General features: G+C 37.1%; 1 protein-coding gene across 2 annotated transcripts in view; it reads left to right on the top strand.

Annotated features, from left to right (window-relative positions):
- Nucleotides 1-23117, top strand: part of NOXY38 (tetratricopeptide repeat (TPR)-containing protein) — a 44198-nt gene that overhangs the window by 13510 nt on the left and 7571 nt on the right. For both annotated transcript variants that reach the window (XM_082916006.1, XM_082916007.1), the window contains exons 9-21: nt 2487-2622; nt 2785-2913; nt 3907-4303; nt 4983-5087; nt 6591-6709; nt 7087-7195; nt 7305-7445; nt 17830-17943; nt 18042-18212; nt 18410-18496; nt 18745-18879; nt 19160-19312; nt 19414-19482. In XM_082916006.1, the coding sequence (XP_082772132.1) occupies nt 2487-2622; nt 2785-2913; nt 3907-4303; nt 4983-5087; nt 6591-6709; nt 7087-7195; nt 7305-7445; nt 17830-17943; nt 18042-18212; nt 18410-18496; nt 18745-18879; nt 19160-19312; nt 19414-19482 (1865 nt within the window). The remainder of the gene's footprint in view (nt 1-2486; nt 2623-2784; nt 2914-3906; nt 4304-4982; nt 5088-6590; nt 6710-7086; nt 7196-7304; nt 7446-17829; nt 17944-18041; nt 18213-18409; nt 18497-18744; nt 18880-19159; nt 19313-19413; nt 19483-23117) is intronic.

Genomic DNA, 23117 nt, shown 5'->3' on the forward strand with positions numbered 1-23117 from the left:
CCATTGGAATTCAAAGTGGGGGACAAAGTGCTGTTGAAACTTACACCACAGATTTGGAAGAAGATAAGCAGTAAAACAGCGAGTGCACCGAGGCCTTATTCCAAAGTATGATGGACCTTTTGAAATTTTGAAATGTGTGGAAAATGTTGCTTACAGGCTGAAGTTGCATGACCGGTTGAAGATACACTCAACAATCCATGTTAGTTTCTTGAAACCTTATCATAAGGATCAGGTTAATCTAGCACGTACGCAAGCTCGACGCGCTCCTCCAGTGATTAGAAAACAGTTTGACAAAGAAGTGGAACGAATTCAGGATCACAAGACAGAGGGGCAAAGTGAGAAAAATCGAAGAACTCATTATTTGGTTAAGTGGAATGGTTATCCTGAAGCGGATGCTAGTTGGGAAAAGGATATAACTTTATGGCAGTTTGAGAAACTGATTGTTGTGTACGTAGAGGCTTACCGATAAGGATGTCGGCTTGTTCTGGTGGGGTTGGTTTGTTAGCACCTTAGGAATTGGACACTTGGGTTGGCATGCGGTGGTACCTTGCACCTACGTCAACCGTCCAAGTCAGGCATGAGGGAGGCATACCTAAGTCAAGGTAACAATGTGGTAGTGGCAATGCCACAAGACTCAAAGACAAGTGATGCTTCATGTGGGCAAATGCAAGGCTAGACTTAGCCCGAATGTTGTTGGCAGCATGGGCTTGTTGGGTCAGACAGATCAGTGGGCTTTACACTTGGTGGTATATCAAGACTCACAAATTCGTGGGTCAAACTTAGGAGTTCAAAAGCTGACTTGGATGGCAGTTCTTGGCAGTTATGTTGGCATGATGCAAGGTTGACAGACATGGAGGTTATTGGCAGTTATGCTTTGCAAGAAGCCATGACAAAGAAGGCTGAAATTAAGGATCTGGTCCAAGGTAGTCCTGGCGGTTACCGGCAATTATTTTCTGCGGCAACCTTTGTTGGTTTGAATTTATCCTAGCAGTTGGGGGTGTCAACTGCTCATAACTGATTTGTAAATGCCTTTAAAATGCTAAGGCATTGAGAGTTTTAGGCAGAGGGTGTAGTTTGTACGAATACTCTTGCAGCCTTATATTATCTGGTGGTAATAAAAGTTGGGAATGGTTCTTGTAATGTGTTTGTATATGCTTGTTTGTTTACAAACCTCATTGTGAGTAATTGCTATAACTTAGTGCCATTGCAGGCTAAAAATTTAACTCGAAAATTGACCCTATAACACCTACCATATTGGTGTGAATAAACAATAAAAATTATCAATTATATAGAAGTGCCAAAGGGGTGGTGCCACCTGTGCACACCCTATAGAGCAAAAACAAAATGAAACTTGTAGCATCTTGTCCTTCTATTTCCAATTGAAGAAGAGCTTCAATTTCTTCCACCCTTGCCATTGATTCTATTGAAAGTTAAGTTGCAATTGAAATTGACTTAACCAATAATTCAATTGATTGAACTTCTTTCAAAGATTAAAAAAAAAAGGAAAATATACCATTGAGGGAAGAGAGCTAGGGATTCAATGAAGGTGATAGGACAGTGTTCCAAACTTGTCTTGGTCTCAAATAGGGCGCAAGCAAGGGACATGACTATACGAATGAGACTTCATCCTTATTACAAGTGATACCTCAAATTCTTGGAATGAGCATGAAGAAATTAACGATACTTCTTTTGAGTTGTTCTACTGGATCGGTCGCTCAAGATCTTTGGTCTCTTCTTGGACCGCAACATATCTACTCTAATAATGGATTAATTGTTTTCATCTAGCCTAAAAAGGTCATAAGTGTAAATTTTCAGTTCGTTTCGTTGTTTGATCCCAAATTGATTTCCCTTTTGGCAAAGAAAAGATGTTTTTATTCAGTGGCGATTCCCCAAGGACTTGAACTATTAATTTGTATCCTTTTGAAGCTTTCATTGGGGAAGTCAGACAATTTTGAAGAGGAAGGGGTTTTTCCTATTCTTATGCCCCTTCAGTATCCTGAACATCCTGTGTCACCACACATGCACAGAGAGAGAGATTTTTGCTGTTCAATAGATTTTTCCTACTCTTAGGCCCCTTTACGCTGTCTTTGGTTGGGGGATTTGGGAAGGGATTTGGAATTGGAAAGGGAAAGGGAAAGGGAAAAGGTATGTCAAATTAGGTGAAATGTAGATCTATTTTATTCACATTTCACCTACCTTTTCTATTTTCCTTTCCAAATCTCTCCGCAAATCCCCCAACCAAACACAACATTAGTATCCCAAACATCCTAAGTCACCACACATGCAGAGAGAGATTTTTGCTGTCCAATAGATTGTTCCTGTTAAGTAAATGCAGAAGCTTTCTTGTTAGTTAGGTTTAGTGTTGTTATTTCTTAAATTTCTCCACGCTGGAGTCCGCAATGTGGTGGGGGTAGTGTTGCATTAGCAACATACGTAGGTTTCAAAATTATCACCTGGTAACTCTTTTGTTGTTTCTTGGGTTCCAGATCACAAACGTGATGCTGCTAGAGCGGAGAATGCACTGACGCTTTCCTTTGGAAGTGAGTTAATTGGCATGCAAAGGGATTGGAATGAAGAATTGCAGTCATGTCGGGAGTTTCCCCATACAATTCTTCAAGAAAGGTGATTTTTTAATATCCATTTTACGTTATTCGCTACATTTTTGCTTGTGTTTGTCTTTTCAACTTTATTCTTCAATAATATTAGTTTAAGCATAGAAGTCTTAGTTAAATTTGGTTAGTTTTGGCATTGTCTTGATTACTTACATGGAGAGTTTTGTTGCAGGATATTGCGGGATAGGGCTCTTTATAAAGTGACATCAGATTTTGTTGATGCAGCAATAAATGGTGCTATTGGAGTCATCAGCAGATGTATACCACCAATTAACCCAACTGATCCAGAGTGCTTTCACATGTCAGTAAAACTTGGCAGTACCAAATATTTTAGTTGACTGACTTATTTATCCTTTTAATTGATTGGTTAGAAACCTATTTAGTAAAACTGAGTGAAAGAAAAACCATGAACTTCAGCCTTTGGGGTATCATACTGAAAACCATTCGTTAACACACTAGCCTTTCACTAATCTGCTCAGTGTTTTGGTGAGAACTATTATTTACATCTTTACATGCAATCTGCTATTATGCCTAGGGAATTGGGAGTTGAGTGAGTTGGCAAAATTTGAGTTGAGTGAGTTGGCAAAATTCGTTAACACACTAGTCTTTTGTTTTCTTCCTACCCCATGGATCTAGTGCTATCTTATTTTGGATAATGGTCATCTTCTTCGCATAATAGGCATTCAAGTAATGCTTTTTAAATTTTAAGTTATTCTTTATCTTGTATTAGTTTTCTTTATTTTTCTTTAATCTCCCGAATGTTGGTTACTTTCCCTTGACGGGTCACTTTATATACTTTCCAAATTTTATTATAAATTGCTTTCTTTTTGGTGGAGGCTCAACCTTGTCATCCTTCAGTGGTTTCACAAGCCCATTGAAAATGAGAAACAAAGGAAGGGCGACCTTTTGCTTACCATAAAGAATTGTTTTGTCACTGTCAATCACATGCAGTTTTTTCAAACAGTAACAGAAACATTTAAAAGATATGTGGAACTCAATTTAGAACGGGTGGCTTTTTTTCCGGATTGTGTCATCGTCACCTTTACAGTTTGTCACCAAATAATCTGTATCTTTCTTATCGTTTCAAATTATATAATCTGACAAATGGCTAGCATGAAGACACTTGCTTTTGTGGATTTGTGGAAACAAAAGTCGAAACATTGACTAGCATATAGATTTTGGAGCATACAAAATCTTTCAGCGGTTGCTGTTGCATAGTTTTAAAGCTTTTACTCAATCCTCCTCGTATGTGCTGCATCTGTTAGCTTTGACATTGTGCTGTTCCAATTTCTAGGTATGTTCACAACAACATATTCTTTAGTTTTGCTGTGGATGCGGATCTTGAACAGCTTTCCAGGAAGAGTGCATCTGATACTAATTCAAAGATTGAGAGCACAAGCTCATTACATAATTCATCTGAGAAGACTTCCAATAAGTTGTCGCATGGAGCTGCTAGAGTTTCTAGCGGGGATAAATCTAATGGCCCAAGTACAGAGGATATTGATAGTGGCACAGATTTGGCTTCTGATGTTCCTAATGAGGCACAGTTGGCTGAAAGTGAGCAAGCCACATATGCTTCTGCAAATAATGATCTGAAAGGCACCAAGGCATACCAAGAAGCTGACATACATGGGTTGTATAATCTTGCCATGGCTATTATCGATTACAGGGGTCACAGGGTAGTGGCTCAGGTTTGTATTCAATCTGAAATTGTCTTTATTTGTAGAGAAGGCTGATGTTTCAAAGATTTTGGAGGGCTCTTCATCATAATAGATAATAGTAGTAAATCATATATGTCTGGTCTGAAACTGTACTTTGCTTTTCTTGATGATAAAAATATGTAAAATTTCACCCTCTCTACTAGCTTAAGCTTTTAAAGAAGTTGTTAACATTTACTGGAGTAGGATGGTCCTGTGCTTGAAACTTGATGCTGACTCGATAATCACCATACATGCTCATGCTCGACTCTCTCAAACTAGGAGTTGGTTATTAACAGCTGTTAATCTCTTAAGTTTTCCTTATGAATTTTCTTTGATAGTTATATTATGGACAGTATATTGTTAGGAAGTTTGAATTTTTCCCTTATTGTCCTTCGAACTGGTGATTTGATTGGTTTTAGTGGTTAATGTATTTGCAGTGTCTACTGCTAGTATATTTTGTGTAGTTCCCTGTTGTTGTCTGCATTCCTGGTTTTCTGTGTTTCTTTCTGTATGTTTCAATGCTCATTTCTTACTCAATTGCCATTGGTCATTTTCTGCATTCTCTGACTTTTTTTTTTTCTTTCTGTGTATGTGTTTGGAGAAGTTATTTTTCTTACTAATTCTTGTCTTCCTGTGCGTATCTTTACTTCCTCCTTGCTGTCTCTTGTAGAGTGTTTTACCAGGCATCCTTCAAGGTGATAAATCAGACTCGCTTCTGTATGGTTCTGTTGACAATGGGAAAAAGATTTGTTGGAATGAAGATTTTCATTCCAAGGTGAGGACGGATATGGATTTTGACATTTTATGCTGTCGATATGTTAGTGTTGTCATTTCTGTATTCAGAGAACCTCTTGGCCTTGCATGACGTGAACTTTGCTTTTTTAAATTAGAAAAATATTTTGGTGTTAAGAAGAGGATGCACTTGATAATTATGTTGTATGTAATTCTTATATGTAATTCATGTTTTTGAAACATAAGAATTACATACTAACTACACTATGGTATTCCTATATTGGCCATCTTGACAAACTTGTGTGTTGGATATGAAGAGCTAATTTTTATCTGTAGCACTGCATAAATTTGTCTTATTTTTCTGGGATTATTGATGAAAAGACTTTTGAAGTAGGAAAAGTGTGCTTTTTGATTAGTTAAGTTCAGAGTTCCATGTTTCTCTTCGTAATATCAGCATCTCTGAAGATTCTGTGATTTTTGAGACATTTGTGAAGTTACTGTTATTTGGTAACAATGAGTTCCTTTTAGGGGATTGGACATTGGTATGAATGATTTAAAACCCTTGATTTTCACATGTTCCGGTTTAGTGGTTCATGGGAAGCAAGGTTCACACTGTCAAAAAGGGGTAGGGGAGTTGGATGACATGTTCACTTGCATGGCTATCCAAGGGTCCTAAGAATCATGGATTTGGAGACAGACACATGACATGACATGCAAACACGCTGATATGACCATTTTCAAAAAATATGGAACACTACATGTGGGAGACGTGTGCAAAATATATGGTTTTATATATGTATTATGTGTAATGCATATGAAAATCTCATTCAAAGTTAATAAAAATATGAAATGTAACACAAATTTCTAAAGTTTAAAGGATGACGAAATAATAGATATTAATCTACTTTGTTTTTTCGTTTATCATTAGATTCTAAGCTATTTTTGTTCCCTTCCAAACTTGTAATGTATGTCACGTGTCTCTAAGCCATAGACGTGTGTCTCCCAACTTTCTGAAGCGTGTTGGAGTCTATTTTTTTTTTTAAAAAAAAAAAATAGGGCATGTTTGGGCATTTTTTCGATACATATCGGAAGTGTCCATTGAATTTTCATTTGTAGAGCCAAATCAGACTCGAGAACTTTGTATATTTTTCCATTCTCTGAGAACCATTGTAGAATGCTGATTCCAACTTTCTGCAAATGGCAAAAAATGATTCATGTAGCTGACCCCACTTGATTGAGATACAAGTTAGTTTGGTTTGGTTGCGCATTGGGTGTCTAATTATTTTTGCTTATTGGAGTGCTCTACGACAAGTATGAAGCTGAAAACTTGGAAGAATTACAAAACATTATTCCTAGTTTTAAAACCTTGTTGCATCTGGGCTTGGAGCCCATTTATGTGAAGACTTGTGATGGGGCATTATAATCAAAATTTTGTTAAAGAATTATACTTTTCACTTCTTTACGTAGTTTTACAATTTATTTAGCATTGTTAGTTTTGTTTCCCTTTCTGAATCTGTCATGAGCACTAAGCCTTGTGTATCCATAGGTACTAGAGGCTGCCAAATGCCTTCACTTGAAGGAACATACGGTCTTTGACGGATCTGGAAATGTTTTCAAATTAGCTGCACCTGTGGAATGCAAGGGTATTGTTGGCAGTGATGACAGGTGATTACTATTTCTTATGTTTTTCATTAGGTTGATTTATTTCTCATTACTGTCTACTGCAAAATTTTGAACTCTGTAATTACTTGAGAGCTTTGATTTGTGCTTTGAAGTCTGAACTAACAGGAAAGTGTCACATTAGAGATCTTGATACTTAATTCTTCCCTATCTTCCTCTTTTTCAGTACATTATGAAGGCTAAATTTTTTGACATGTTAACTCTTCACATTAGTTTTATGGTTTGTGGTTGCAATTTAATGTGTCTAATTTTTTGTTCAAAATTTCGCAATGCAACTGTAATCCAATGCCAAACTCTACCTATACGAGCATTAACTTTTGTTATGCTTTAATGCTTCATTTTACCGCTCTTTTGAAGTTCAGGCATTATCTCTTGGACTTGATGAGAGTCACTCCTCGTGATGCAAACTATATTGGCCCAGGGTCCAGATTTTGTATTTTGAGATCTGAATTAATTTCTGCCTTTTGCCAGGTAAGTTGTGCTATATACTTGTGTCAAAATTATTTCTGACCTCATTTTTGTATATTTCTTTTTTAATATTATGATTGGCTTGATTGTTGGGATGGTGGGGGTGGGAAAGGCTGAAGCAGCAGAGAGATCAAAAAATAATTGCAAACCGGAGGTGGAGCTTCCTGGAGCCAGTGATTCTCCAAAAGTTGATAGTGTTGAAGAACAGCTGATACCAGAGGCAGAAGCAGCACTGGAAACTTCCGACACACAGGTAAAAGGGTTTCATTCGCTCAAAATATTTTCATTAACGCAGTGGGTTAATATGACATAAAATGACTCCTCAAGATGGCTTAGGTGCATGAAACATGGAAAATTCTTTACCTTTAATGGTCTCCTTACTGCAGACTAATTATGTGATGCTTATATGAATATCGACTGAAATCAGTTCTACTTTCATGTATATGGATATATGTATTTAATACATGTATATATATGTGTGTACTTTGTGTACATGTGTCTTTGGCATTACTTGCCCTGTATCTTACATACTTGCATTAAATTTGTATGTGGGTGTATTTCCTCCATATTGATGCTTTTGTGCTACGTGGGGATACAAAGAATATTTGTGTTATTGTGGTGGCACATGGCTTCTTGCTTTGCAGAGGATATTGGACAATGTGTGTGCATTGTTTGCAAGAGCAGTGTGTGGAACATGTCTAGTAACTTTAGTTATAAACAAAGGTTTTTAGATCCCTACATGACAGCTGTTCTTTAGGAATTAGCATGTCTGATCATTTTGCATTAGTTTTTACAAAACCATTAAATGAAATCTTATTACAGAATGCTAGTAACAAGATTTCTAGTGTCATTCTATCAAATGTTTGAACAAGGCAGGACTGTGAATGGGATATTTGATATATTTTGTTTTATTTTGTTTAAAAAAATGTGACCAATCTAATGTTGGTAGTTATTTTGATTGGCTGAGAGAGTATGAATGAGATTATTATTCCCATTGGTGAGAATGGAGTATCCAGTATGAGTGGGGATCTGATTCCGGGACGAATGGGAATCTCATCACTGATAGTGTCCCAAATGCAGGAGTTGGGCAAAATATGAAAGGATTGCCAGTGTGTGATTCCTGCCCGTGAAACATAGCCTGATGGAAATCTGGAAAGGATAATTTGTACTCTCTTTCTCTCTCTCTCTCCCCATTTCAGCATCTTTTGTAGCTCCCTTACCTCCTTTCTTTTGGATTACCTGCCTGTAGATTTTCAAAGTGCAAAACGACGTCTAGAACGGGCTTCTTAAGTGGTTAAGTTGATCTTGGTTTTAACAAGGAAACATTAAACCTGTGAATTGGAAATTTAGGAGTTTGGTCTTTGACTAATTTTTAACCCTAGTAGCCATAGTAAGAATCAAGGAACATGATTCCTTCACAGAAACACGCATCCAGATTTTTAACTGTTCCCATCTTCAGTCTATTTTGTAACAATTAGTATTTGATTATATGTTTCTGTACCTGTCTTTCTGATTTACAGTGATTGACGCAGGACAGCCTAGTATGTTTGTATTCTAAGGCTGTATTGCAATGAAAATTTTTTGGGTTTAGGGATGGAAACTAGGGGAATAAAGCAAAGGTTTTGCAAATCCAAGATGTCAAGCCTTTAGTTTAGATTTTGAATATTACGCAAATGTAATTAAAATGAAGTAATTCAGTAGGTAAGAGAAATAAATAGAAAGAAATAATAACTCTACTCCACGAGGGTGGTTTTAGATGCACACCCGAAGTTTTAGAAATGAACTCATCTTTATTTATTCCACTATAAAGTTATAATACAGCGGGGGCCCTTTATATTGACACAAATAAGCTTTCTAGAAAGTCCCATCAGATGTAGAAACTATTTCTAAACAATTAATTGGCTGGATTGCTGTCCAAGAACTTGACACTCTAACCAACTTCAGAAAGCTTTTTTGAAATGGGAAGCATAACCAAAATTGAAATTGGAGAACCAAGTGATTCCTAAAAATAAAAATTTCTAACACATTCTAAAACTCTTTTAAGGACATAACCATAAAGAATAATAATAATAAAAAAGACTCAATCAGACAAACTTGACATTATTTGCCTGGGAGTTCTCTTATTCTATTACTTAGAAAATATGAAGAAGAAGAACTCCGAAAATATGAGGAAGAAGGAATATATTTCTGTTATATTAAAAAACTTCTTATCTTACAAGACCAAATGACACTCCTTATATAGGAGATATTACAAACATCATCATAACCCATTATATGCCACTTACATATTATATATTACCACTATCTACCACTATCATATTATATACATGCCACTATCTACCACCAACACCACTATCATATTCTATACATGCCACTATCTACCACCAACACCACTATCATATTATATACATGAACACAATTTCCAGCACTCCCCCTCAAGCTGGTTTGAAGATATCTTCCATAGCCAGCTTGCTAGTCAGCTTATCAAATTGCTTCTTGTGTAGTCCCTTCGTTAGCACATCAGCTAATTGTTCACCTGTTGGAAGGTAGGTCATACAGATTATGCCAGCATTGATTTTCTCCTTGATGAAATGTTTATCCACTTTTATATGTTTTGTGCGATCATGTAGAACTGGATTATGAGCTATAGATATAGCTGCTTTGTTGTCACAATAGACCTTCATAGGTGTCGGGTGAGAAAGCTTTAATTCTTCAAGAATTCTTTTAATCCACATTACTTCACAGATTCCATGGGCAACAGCTCTGAACTCTGCTTCTGCACTACTTCTAGCTACCACATTCTGTTTTTTACTCCGCCATGTAACTAGGTTCCCACCTACAAAGGAGCAGTATCCGGATGTTGATCTCCTGTCTGTAACACTTCCTGCCCAGTCTGCATCTGTGTATACTTCAACTTGAAGATGTCCATGTTTCTTGAACAGTAAGCCTCTCCCTGGAGTTCCTTTCAAATATCTTAAGATCTTATAAACGGCCTCAAAGTGCTTTGCCCCTGGTGAGTGCATGAACTGACTTACCATGCTGACTGCAAAGGCAATATCAGGCCGCGTATGAGACAAGTAAATCAATTTCCTTACAAGTCGCTGATATTGTTCTCTCTGTTTGACTTCTTCAGCCTTAGCAGCTTGTAACTTCAAGTTAGGCTCGATCGGAGTCTCCGCCATCTTACAACCAAGCATACCTGTTTCTCCAAGGAGATCAAGAACATATTTTCTCTGATTAACGAATATACCTTCCTTGGATCTTGCAAATTCATTCCGAGGAAATACTTGAGGGCTCCCAGATCCTTAATGTGAAATTCTTTTGCGAGTTTCTCTTTGAGGGCTGCTAACTCTGCTTCATCATTACCAGTTAAAATGATGTCATCAACATAAACAATCAAAATTGCAATTTTACTGTTTTTTGAATGTTTATAAAATATTGTGTGATCTGCTTGACTCTGCGAGAAGCCACAACTGATAACTGCCTTCCCAAAGCGTTCAAACCACGCTCTTGGTGATTGTTTGAGTCCGTATAATGACTTGCTCAATCTGCATACTCTGTCACTTCCAAGTCTCTGCTCAAATCCCGGCGGTAGGCTCATGAACACCTCCTCTTCAAGATCACCATTGAGAAATGCATTTTTAATGTCAAGTTGATGTAGAGGCCAATCTGAATTTACTGCAAGAGATAACAGTACTCTGATGGAATTTATTTTAGCAACAGGAGCAAACGTCTCCTGATAGTCGATCCCATAAGTTTGAGTGAAGCCTTTAGCCACCAGTCTCGCCTTGTATCTCTCAACGCTTCCATCTGCGTTACATTTTATCGTAAACACCCATTTACACCCAACTGTTTTCTTGTCTTTGGGTAGATCAACTATCTCCCAAGTACCACTTCTCCTTAAAGCATTCATCTCCTCCATGACTGCTAATTTCCAATTTGGATCATCCAATGCTTCCTGTATATTCCTTGGAACAAACAAGTGTGAAATCCTAGATGTGAAAGCTCTATGGTTTTTAGACAGTCTTTGATAGGAGAGGTAATTTGCAATAGGATGTTTAATGCAATTTCGGACACCTTTCCTAATTGCTATAGGTACATCAAGGTCGGAAATAGAAGGAATAGGATTACCTAAAATTTCGATGCCAGAACTCGGGTGGACATTCGGGTCATTAGGATGGACATTCGGGTCATTATTCCTCAGATGAAATCGCTTCCTAGTATAAACCTGAAGCTCAGGATTTAGATCATTTTGTAGTACTTCTCCCCCTAAACAAGAATCTTCTTGACTAGGCACCATAGAACTTGGTTCTCCTAAGTGATCATTATCAGACAGATGTGGTTTTTGTGTAGGATAAATGACATTGGGGAGCGGGATAGAAATATCCCAAAAACGGTCTTCTACTCCACTTGTCTCCCCCTGAAGAGAAGTGTTGGGGAAATAGGATTTTGTTTCCACAAATGACACATCCATACTCACATGAAATTTCTTGTTTTGAGGATCGAAGCACTTATACCCCTTTTTGTTTGAGGAATAACCCAAAAAAACACATTTTATAGCACAGGGGTCAAGTTTTGAACGAAATTGACTGGGAACATGAACATAGGCAGTACATCCAAAAACTTTGGCGGGTAAATCAGAAAACAACTTCGTGTCAGGAAAAAAAGTTTTGAGACAATCAAAAGGTGTTTTATATGTTAACACCTTTGTAAGCATCCTGTTTATCAAATAAGAGGCTGTTAAAATTGCTTCACCACATAAATATTTAGGAACATGCATGTAAAACATTATAGCACGTGCTACTTCAAGTAGATGTTTATTTTTTCGTTCTGCAATGCCATTTTGTTGAGGGGTATCCCGACATGTAGATTGATGAAAAATCCCATTTTTTTCCAAAAACTCACCCAACTGCTCATTGAAATATTCTGTTCCATTATCAGAATGTAAAATACCAATTTTGGTTTGAAATTGGTTTTCAATCATATTGTAAAAATTTGTGAATAAATTTTTCACGTCAGATTTTTTATTCATCAAATAAATCCAACATAAGCGGGTATGGTCATCAATAAATGTAACAAACCATCTTTTACCAGAAAGAGTAGTGATTTTAGAAGGGCCCCAAACATCACTATGAATCAAATAAAAAGGTTTTGAAGCCTGGTAAGGTTTTGGCAAATAAGTAGAGCGATGAAATTTTGCAAAAATGCAACTTTCACAATGAAAAGAAGAACAATCAATCCCTTTAAATAATTCTGGAAATAAATGTTTCAGATAAAGAAAACTAGGATGTCCTAGCCTATAGTGCCATAGCATTATTTTTTCTCGAACAGAGATTGAACTAGTACTATTATAGCTCTGAGCTTTTTTATTACTAACAGGTACTTCATCAAAGTAGTAAAGACCTTCAAGCATCCTAGCACGCCCAATCATCATCCCCGAGTTCTGGTCCTGAAATTCACAATGGGATTCAAAAAATGTAACACGACAATTAGAATCCTTAGATAGTTTATTGACAGACAAAAGGTTACAGGCTAAGTTGGGGACGTGAAGAACAGCATTGAGATTAATTTTCTCAGTTAGTTTAATAAATCCTTTTCCTGCAATAGGTGAAAAACTACCATCGGCTATTCTGATTTTGTCATGACCAGAACAAGGGAAATAGGTACTAAATAAATGGGAAAAACTAGTCATGTGATCGGAGGCACCGGAATCTATGATCCACGGAGAGAAGTTTAGGCAAGAGAAGGCTTTAGGATTTCTACCTGTTTGTGCCAACAAAACACTAGGAGTACCGGTTGAGGAGTTGGATTTTATCAGCTTTAAGAGTTGATCAATCTGCTCTTTGTTGAAGGGACCTGAATCGGCTTCATTAGCGGTAGGAAAGCCATGATTCTTCTCTCCTTGTTTGCTGCTTTTCCAGTTGATAGGTTTGCCATGGATCTTCCAACACGTTTCGCGTGTATGGCGAGGCTTGTTGCAAAAATCACACCAGACCCGTGGCTTATCATCAAACCTGCGCTGGTAATTTGCAGCCTTGTTGGCCGCAGCATCGTTAATTAAAGCAGAAATTTCAATTGATTCACCATTACCTTTTTTCTTAAGCATGACGCTCCTTCGGCTCTCTTCCCTTCTGACTTCGGCAAATACTTCGCCAATGGATGGGAGAGGAGGTCTGCCAATAATTCTTCCTCGCACTTCATCGAACTCAATGTTGAGGCCGGCAAGAAACTTGTAAATACGGCTGTCTTCCACAGTTTTCTTGTGGTGGTTGCAGTCGTCAACCGATTTCCATTCGTATGTGTTGAAGATGTCAAGATCCTGCCACAACCTTTTCAACGAATTGAAATATTTGGTGACGGAATCATCTCCTTGACGAATCTCTCCCAACTTCAAAGTTAATTCGAAAACTTGAGATTGATTTCCTAGGTCAGAATACATCTGACTAACATTATCCCACAATTCTTGTGCAGTAGTATAGCACATGTAATTAGAGCTTATATCCTCCTCCATGGAATTGACCAACCATGTCATAACCATGGAGTTTTCAGCGTCCCAACTGTCGAACAGCGGATCATTAACAGCAGGAGCCTTCTTGTCACCAGTGATGTAACCGATCTTTCCTTGCCCACGGATATACATCCGGACAGATTGTGACCAGCGGAGAAAATTATCACCATTTAGGCGGATGGTGGTGATTTGGACAGAGTGAGAGTTGGACGTTTTCACCGGAATGGCAGCGGCAGGGGTTGAAGTGGTTTCGGACGTGACTTCCGACATGGCTATGACGGTTTTAGGGCTACTGTGTTTTTTGTTGCTCTGATACCAACTTAGAAAATATGAAGAAGAAGAACTCCGAAAATATGAGGAAGAAGGAATATATTTCTGTTATATTCAAAAACTTCTTATCTTACAAGACCAAATGACACTCCTTATATAGGAGATATTACAAACATCATCATAACCCATTATATGCCACTTACATATTATATATTACCACTATCTACCACTATCATATTATATACATGCCACTATCTACCACCAACACCACTATCATATTCTATACATGCCACTATCTACCACCAACACCACTATCATATTATATACATGAACACAATTTCCAGCACTATTAGTTACATTTATCCTCTTTTTTCTTTTTTCAAATTTTTAATTTTACTTCCAAGATATCAGCTTTCTTTTTATTCTGCATCATGACCACTTGTATTACAATGAAGGTCACCAGGCTGAGAGATTTTTTGAATTAGTTCTCTTCTTCATGATAAAAACTAGGGTAAATTACATTGATCTCCCTTGACAATTCGGAAAAATACAATAAGGTCCACTAATTTGGAAAAATTATAGAGTTTGGAATGGCATGACACAGCTCCATACTGTTAGTTTGACATGTCAACTGGATAAAATAAAATAATGTGATCCCATTTTAAATTAAAAGTCTAATTCTAACATTTCCCTCATAGCCCAGACCTATCTTCTGATACCATTTCCCCTCTCTTTTCTCTACCTTGCCTCTCTACCCCCCCTGTTCCCCCACCACAATGAACCCTGCACCATAGAAATGAACTCATTGCTATCTCTCTCTTACACTACTACATACAAATCCTGACTAAGTAGCACTGACACAGACATGCTGAGTTTCAGAAAATGCAAGACGCAAAACATGTTAGAAATTTAAATTTTTATAAATTAATTTATTATATGTCAAATATATCTATAGTTAATTCAAAAGTAATAAAAAAAAATTAACTTTAACAGTAATTACCATTGAAAAAAAGCATATATTCAATAACTTGAAATCAATATATCATTTACGTAACAATTACAATTTAAAAACTGCAAAACAATTATAGAACATTAAAATACACATGATATATTCAAAACAATTATAGACATTTCATTATTTTGATTTGCCTATTAAACCCATCGGCTATTAGATATCAGACACAATCTCCTAAGATATGTATTTAAAATGTATACCATCTACTGGGGCCTAACATCACCACCTATGAAGCACGGACACGTTCCTGAGGCTTGCGTATGAGTGTCGGACACGTGTCGGACACGGACACGCGTACGACACGCTGTGGACATGTGTCCGACACTCTCCCCTACGTGTCCCCTTTTTTTTTAGAATTTTTCAGAGTCGGACACGAGGTTGGACATGCGAGGACACGATTCAGACACGCAGGTGGATCGAAGAAGCCCTAGAACTGTTGGAGAGGAGAAAGAGAGAGAGCCAGATCCAGAGACAGATCGAGGGGAGAGAGAGGGAGATAGATCAAGGGAAGAGAGAGACAGATCGAGGACAGAGAGAACAAGCCCTAACCTATTCTTCTTCTCTCTTCTGCTTCTCTGTTCTTCTGCCTTCGTCTTCATCGCTTCGTCTTCGTCTTCGCATCGTCTTCCTCTTCCTCTGTCTTCGTCTTCCGTCTTCTATCTTCTATCTTCTTTCGTCTCTCCTTCTGTCTCTCTCTTTCTTCTCTTCCCTTCATCTGATTTCATGTCTCTCTCCACTCCACCCTTTTCCTTTTATTCTTTCTTTTTTTTTTTTTTTTTTTTTTTCCGTTTGTTTTATTATTTATATCCATATTTTTATTCAAATTTATAAATAAATTATTTTTATTTAAAAAAAATTAATTTTTATTAAAAAAAATTTAGATAATATATTTATTAATTTTATTATTATTGTAATTTTATAAGAATTAATATTTTTTTAAATTTTAGATATAAAATAAATAAATAAAATTATATATATTAAACGTGTCCCCAATGTGTTGTGTCCCCTATTTTTGGAAAATTTGCGTATTTACGTGTCCGTGTCCGTGTCCGTGTCCGTGCATCATAGATCACCACAAACCACCTTAGAGATCACAAATTAAGAAATCTTTTTGTGACTCTGAAAACTGGTGCATGTCTTCAAAATTTGATCAAAGTAAATGTAATCTTGTATCGCACATGCATTGCATGTACCCCTTGCTGATTGTGAAAGGCTAGAAAGAACGGACACAGATATGAGGTACGGATAGGATAGGATACGATATGAATATGGCGATGCAGCAATACCTAAAAAAGTAGGATACGAGTACGGCTAGGATACGTTTGTAAAAAATAAAAAAAAATAAAAAATTATTAGCAGTGAGTTACACATAAGCTCAAGAATGTTGAGAAACCACAGTAACTTTATGATGCAAAATACTAATCTTTAAGAATTAGGTACTAAGTTAAGGCAGTAGCTAGTTTAATCTTTAAATTTTCAGAAGTCTTGCAAATATTTCATTTCAATATCAAGTCGAATATGTTGATATTATAATATCAAAACAATCCACAACTTGACCCTTGCTTTTTCCTTTTGCACTAGTCAAAATTATTCTATGCAAGTTTATTTGCTTATTTATTTATTGATATTTAATTTTACTATTGTTATATTAGGGGTGTTTGTTTCAGCTTTTCAGAGTCAACTTATGGCTTTTAGCTTTGAAAAAGTTATTTTGGACTGTTTGGTTAAACTTATTTCAAACAGCTTCTGATTCTAACAGCTTATTTTAACTCAAAAAAGCTGATTCTGAGAAGCTGCTCACCCCTTGCTTCTGATTATCAACTTCTGCTGTGGACATATTAATTTATGGTTATACTCTTAATTTTTTTTTATTTTTTATTTTTTTAAAAATAGAAAAAGACTCAAATGGACTATAGATTATTATTATTATTTTTTATGAGAAATGTAGACAAACAAAAAATAAAAATTAATTGAAAAAGCTATTTCACAGCTTATTTAACAAACACTACTCAGCAACTTAAATCTATAATCTGTTAAGCTATAATCTATAAGCTGTTTTAACAGTTACACCAAACGGGGCCATTATCTTATTGATCCTTACTTCTATGTAGTTATAGGGGACATGCATGATACAATGAAGATATGCCAATTTGATGTATTCTATTACTTTAGCTTACTGTGTTATTTTTATAAAAAAACTAAGCAAAGTATTGTAAAAATATTCTATTTATCTTTACAATTATATTATATTATGATGTTATGCAAGAAATGATACAATTCTAATTTCGTAAAAAGAGTAATATGTGACTTGGAGCATTTGATACTTCAAAATTAATTAAGAAGTATCTGATAAAATATGACTTGGAGCATCCGATACTTCAAAACTAAGTATCCGATACTTCAAAATTAATGAAAAATTAATTAAGAAGTATCCAATACTTTTAATAAGTATCTGATACGTATCCGTAAGTATCCAAGGAGTATCGATTTCCGATACGGATACGATTAAGATACGTCTTTCTATTTGAAGTATCTGTGCTTCATAGGTGAAAGGAAACTATAATTTTATGTCATGAAAGATTTAGGGAATTTTAGGAAAAACCTGACACTTATTGAAGATGCATAAGTAGATGTTCTTGTTGAAGATGAAAACATTGAATTTGAGGTTAAATGTGACACTTATTTCTCCCCTTTTTTCTTTTTAACTTTTTGAGTACTGACTATAATAAAATGTTAAATTTGTAATTACGACGATTTGTATTGTATATGTTGAATGTTTGTATTTGTGCTCAATTCTGCCCAAACAACTTTTGGTAAACTCTCTCCCATTCTTGCTTTTCACAGGATGTGCCAAAAGAAGGTAAACATGAGGCTTCCCAAGAATGTTGTTCTGCGTGTGAGGAAATATCTTTCAATCCTAATGTCTTTACGGAGTTTAAGTTAGCTGGAAGTGAAGAAGTAAGTCTTGTATATTTGCCTTGGGAATATCACCTTCTGGTCATATTCATGTGTATCCGCACTACATTTATTTTTTCATTTTCCTGGGTATTCATCAGGATATTGCTGCTGATGAAGAAAATGTTAGGAAAGCAAGTTCCTATCTTAGAGATGTCGTGCTGCCAAAATTTATTCGAGATCTTTGTACACTTGAAGTATCACCCATGGATGGCCAGACATTAACTGAAGCACTTCATGCTCATGGAATTAACGTTCGTTATATTGGAAAGGTAAGTATATGCTATTGTTGAGTTTCTTTCATTGTCTGACTTGGATTTTGGATCATAAGCAAATTGTTGGCAAGTTAAACATTTTCCCTAGCTTGAATTGGAATCCTAAATATGGGAGTGTTATTGTCAAGCTGGACTCTATGTGGTCTTTCTTCTCTGACTATTTTTCTTTTGACACATTTGAACTGCTTCTCCAGGTGGCTGAGGGGACCAAACACTTGCCTCATTTATGGGATCTTTGTTCCAATGAGATTATGGTCAGGTCTGCAAAGCACATCCTCAAGGTGAACATTTTTATGCCACTTAAGAATCTGTTCTTGTTATGTGTTTCCCTGAAAAGTCGTTTGATGAACTGTTTGTGTAACCATATAAAGATAGGGTGATAAATTAAAACTTGAAATCATATATTCGGTTGACCAACTTAATTCTTTCTTCTCAGATAGAGATTCTGCTTGACTAATTCTGCCTTTCAAAATTTATTCTTATTTCCTTTGATTGGGTTGTGTTGACCACCATTGCTTTGGTTGTGCAGGATGTCCTAAGAGAGTCAGAGGATCATGATCTTGGTCATACAATCTCACATTTTTTGAACTGTTTCTTTGGAAATTGTCAAGCTGCTGCTGTAAAAGGTACTCCTAACAGTATGCAATGCAGAACCCAGAAGAAGGTACACATATAGATGTACATTATCATATTCCTGCTCTATTATACTTGTTTTTTCGTTGTGAGATCACCTATGGTAGTTCTAGGCACCAGGATTCTTTAATTGCACATGCATGCTCTGCAGTTTCTTTTATGTGTATGGAGAGTTCAGAGATAACTCAAATTAAGGTGTCTTGTTGTCTAGTCTAGATAAAAAGAAAAAAACAAGTACTGGAACTGAAGAATTTTTCAGTCTTGTTTCTCAAGAATGAACTTGAAGGTTGACATGTGTGTAAATCCTGCAGGATCACGTGAGCCATCAAGCTTCTGGAAAATCTAGGGGGCAAACAAGGTGGAAAAACGGAGGATCTGCAAAAAAGAAACAGTCATCATGTTTGAATATTACGTCTGATAGTTTGTGGTGTGACATTCTAGAATTTGCAAAAATAAAATACCAGGTATTATAAACTTGAGTAAATTCACTGCTTGGTCCTTTCATTAGACCTTTGATGGTCTTGTATATTAGTTTGTGATGGCGGCATAATTCTCCCTACTGCAGTATGAGTTGCCGGAGGATGCAAGATCACGGGTGAAGAAAATTTCAGTCATACGCAACCTTTGTCAGAAGGTAGCTTTTGATTCACCTGTCTGTTAATTTGATTCTCAACTTGGAAACCCTTTTCTTCCCATTCTCTTTTATCTTTGTTTTTGCTTGGTTACTTCTTATTAGGTGAGTCCCTCTGGTTAAAAGTACAAACTAACTGCTTTTATTTTATCTTGTGAATTTTTGGTGTGTATGCCTCCATTTTATGCTTGTGCTTTCATTGATTTTAGATTTTGAATTGGTTGCATGGCATATGACATAACTTCAGTATTGGTTGCATGGCATATGATGTAAGTATTGGATTGTGTAACTATAGCTGCTCTCTTATTTGGGAGTCCCTTCCGCTTGTTGCTCCCACCAAATCCAAATGTGCTTGGAAACCTGTTATGAGGTGTGTGGAGTGAAATCTGTATTGGAAGCAACTGAAGATGGTTTACTTGGTTGGGAGCTCAGCTCACTCTCTAATTCCCAACATGAATTTATCAGTCTTGAATCCACCATGCAAAGTGGATGGAGAGTACAAAATGTCTTAATGGAGAAACAATATTAGGGAAGGGCATGAGGTCAAGTATCATCTTAGTGCTTTGGTTAATGTTTCGTATGTGAAAATACTAAAAGACATTTAACAAAAAGTTTCTTGAGAAAAATGGTGATAATTTAAGCATTGGGAAGGTTCCTTGCATGACATGCCCCATTAAGGAGGACCTGGACTAGTAAAGTGTAGCAAGGAATGGTGATGCAACTGCCTTTGCCCTTGTCTGCTTTGGGGAAGGAGATATGTCAATGAAATGTGGAAAGACAGATAGATTCTAGTGAATTTTAGTATATCCATTAAGGAGAAAGGAACTGAATACCCAGAAAACCTGGCATTGAAGTGTCCAATTGTATTGAATCATCTTCAGAATGAGGATTTTTCATCTGCCAATGTCCTTTTTATGTTAATTAGTATTTGTGCTTGCCCAAAATATTTGTTCTCTTCATCAAATGGTAAATTTGTAGGCTTCGGGTTTATGAGTTACTGAGATGTTATCATCATCACAGGCCACTTATGTAGTGCTCTGGATTGGTTTCCTGGATAATTATCCTTTTGCCCCCTCTGGTGTATTTGGTAAATAAGAAAAAGAAGAGTTGTTGGGAATGATTAATGGAGATTGTTACCTGCATTAAATTAGTTTGTGGACATTTGAGACCGACTGATACAATGTAAATCTCTGAGAAAGGAATCTGAACATAAAATAGCCTGGACACTGTTGACAGTGGTTACTGCTTGCTGTCTAATGGTACTATTCGTGTTCTGGGTTAGTGTAATGATACCATAGCAATCTGTTATTTTGGGGCTTCAATGAAAACTTCGAACTCTAGAGTTTAGTTGTTGAGGTATGTTAGCTTACTGAGGATGTTGTGGAGCATCAGTCGCATGTACATTGCCAAAGCTTGTTTAGATTATGGTTCTTACGGTATGTTTACATTGGTGGATGTCATTGCACAAGTGCAATGGATAAGCTTATTTCAGCAAAAAACAAGGTCTTTTGCGTATGCTGTCAGAAAGGTGTTCTTTGTTGTCTGAGTGTATCATCTTGGAAAGAAGTGGAAGAAACATAAGAAGCTCATTGCCTCTGGTTGTTTGTTAATCTTTGATTCAGATTTGCAACTGGAGGCAAAGTAACGGATTCAGATGCAGTGTATTTTAGGAATGGGATGTTTGCGTTCAGTTTACTCTTTCTTCTAAAGTCAGGTTCAGATTGGTGTCTAGCCTCCTCTCAGGGATGCCTGGTGCTAAGCACTGATGACTCCTATGGCCAGGATAGGAGGGCTTTAGAAGATGTCCTTTGGAGCCATGAGTGGTAGATGATCATATGTTCCTGTGACACTATCCCAATTATATGACTTGACGGCAATTAAGTTTAAAATGGAGGTTGTAGGAGGGTTAACAGAATTATTATCGTCGCTTCACATTTGCAGACTGCCAGGAGAATTTTGTGAAAGGATGGTGACATTCCCTAGAAATCTGGGCCCCTCGTTGAGGTCTTGGTAAGACTAATAAATCCTGTATTTTGTGATTTCTACGTGTGCAGAGAGAACAAATGCTATTGCAGATTTTTTAGGGCTGAGGTGCTGTAAAGAGGAGGTTGGAGGTGCTAACTTGGACAAGTTAATTTAGCCTTATTGTCTATCCCTCAGACTCTCAGTTAAAAACCTATATGTACATTTTATATTTACAATGATTTAAATAATAGATATACATATTCGTATATAATGCACATATATATATATATATATATGTAAGAATTTATGTATTATTGATTGATGTCTTGATTGATAGATTACAAGATTCATTAATTACAATTCCTATACAATCTATATATAGAAGAAAATGTGGTAGTAGGTGTAGTGGAGGTGATAGTGGGTTAGGTGAAGTGGAGTGTGTAGTGGAGTAGAGGTAGGTGAAGTGGAGTGTGTAGTGGAGTAGGTGAAGGTAATGTGGTAGTAGGTGTAGTGGAGGTGATAGTGGGTTAGGTGAAGTGGAGTGTGTAGTGGAGTAGAGGTAGGTGAAGTGGAGTGTGTAGTGGAGTAGGTGAAGGTAAAGATGGGAAATTCTAACAGCCCCCCGCAAACTCAAGGAGGAGAGAAACTAACCAACTTGAGTTTGGAGAGAGTAACAAAACAAGAAAATACATAAAAATAAAAAAGGATAGGAGACACTGTATGGTCGTGTCAGACCGTTGGTGAAGACACTGTATGGGGTGTCATAACGTTGTAGAGGACACTGTATGGTGGTGTCAGACCGATGTAGAAGACAGTTTATGGGGTCATGTCGGACCGTTGTAGAAGACAATGTTGTGACAGTTTACGGAGTCTTGCTGGACCCTTGTAGAAACTAACCGGAATCAATGTCGGGACAGTTTACAGAGTCTTGTCGGACCCATAAAGGAGCTAACCGGAATCAATGTCGGGACAGTTTACAGAGTCTTGTCGGACCCATGTAAAAACTAACCGGAATCAATGTCGGGACAGTTTACAGAGTCTTGTCGGACTCTTAAAAAGTTACACCCTCAAAAGGTGTGCCCAATTTTGTCAAAAGGCGTGCCATCAAAAGGCGTGCCCAATTCATCAAAAGGCGTGCCATCAAAAGGCGTGCCATCAAAAGGCGTGTCCACTTTGTCAAAAGATGTGCCATGAAAAGGCGTGCCAGTTTGTCGGGCGGCAAGAGGCGCGCGATACGCGTGGCTGCCTCGGCTATTTAACCAAGACGAAGGCTGAGGCTGAGGCATACCATTCTGAAACCTCTGAAACCAACCCTTCGCTGAAAAAACTCTGCCTCTGCGGAGAGAGAAACTGTGGAACACTTTGTTGCCATTCTGTCACCAACCCTTCCGAACATTACCAGTCTGAAATTGCTATTTCGCTGAAACACTTAGCAACCCAAAAACATGGCCTCTTCTTCCCGTCCAGCTACCCAGAACCTGCTCACGCTCTTTCCAGAACTGAACGAGCCCACAAGAGAAATAACTGGTGCGGTGGCCAGTGAACCTCAACCAAACACCTCTGGTTTTGCTCCATTGAACTTTCCGATGCGGTCGGTGGAGCAAAAAATGGCGGTGCAAACTGATATTGAGGCTAATCAGTATACTCTGAAGTCATGCGTGGAAACCATGACG

The sequence above is a fragment of the Camellia sinensis genome, chromosome 2 (genome assembly GCF_055761805.1).
Source record: "Camellia sinensis isolate YWXY chromosome 2, ASM5576180v1, whole genome shotgun sequence".
NCBI lineage: Eukaryota > Viridiplantae > Streptophyta > Magnoliopsida > Ericales > Theaceae > Camellia > Camellia sinensis.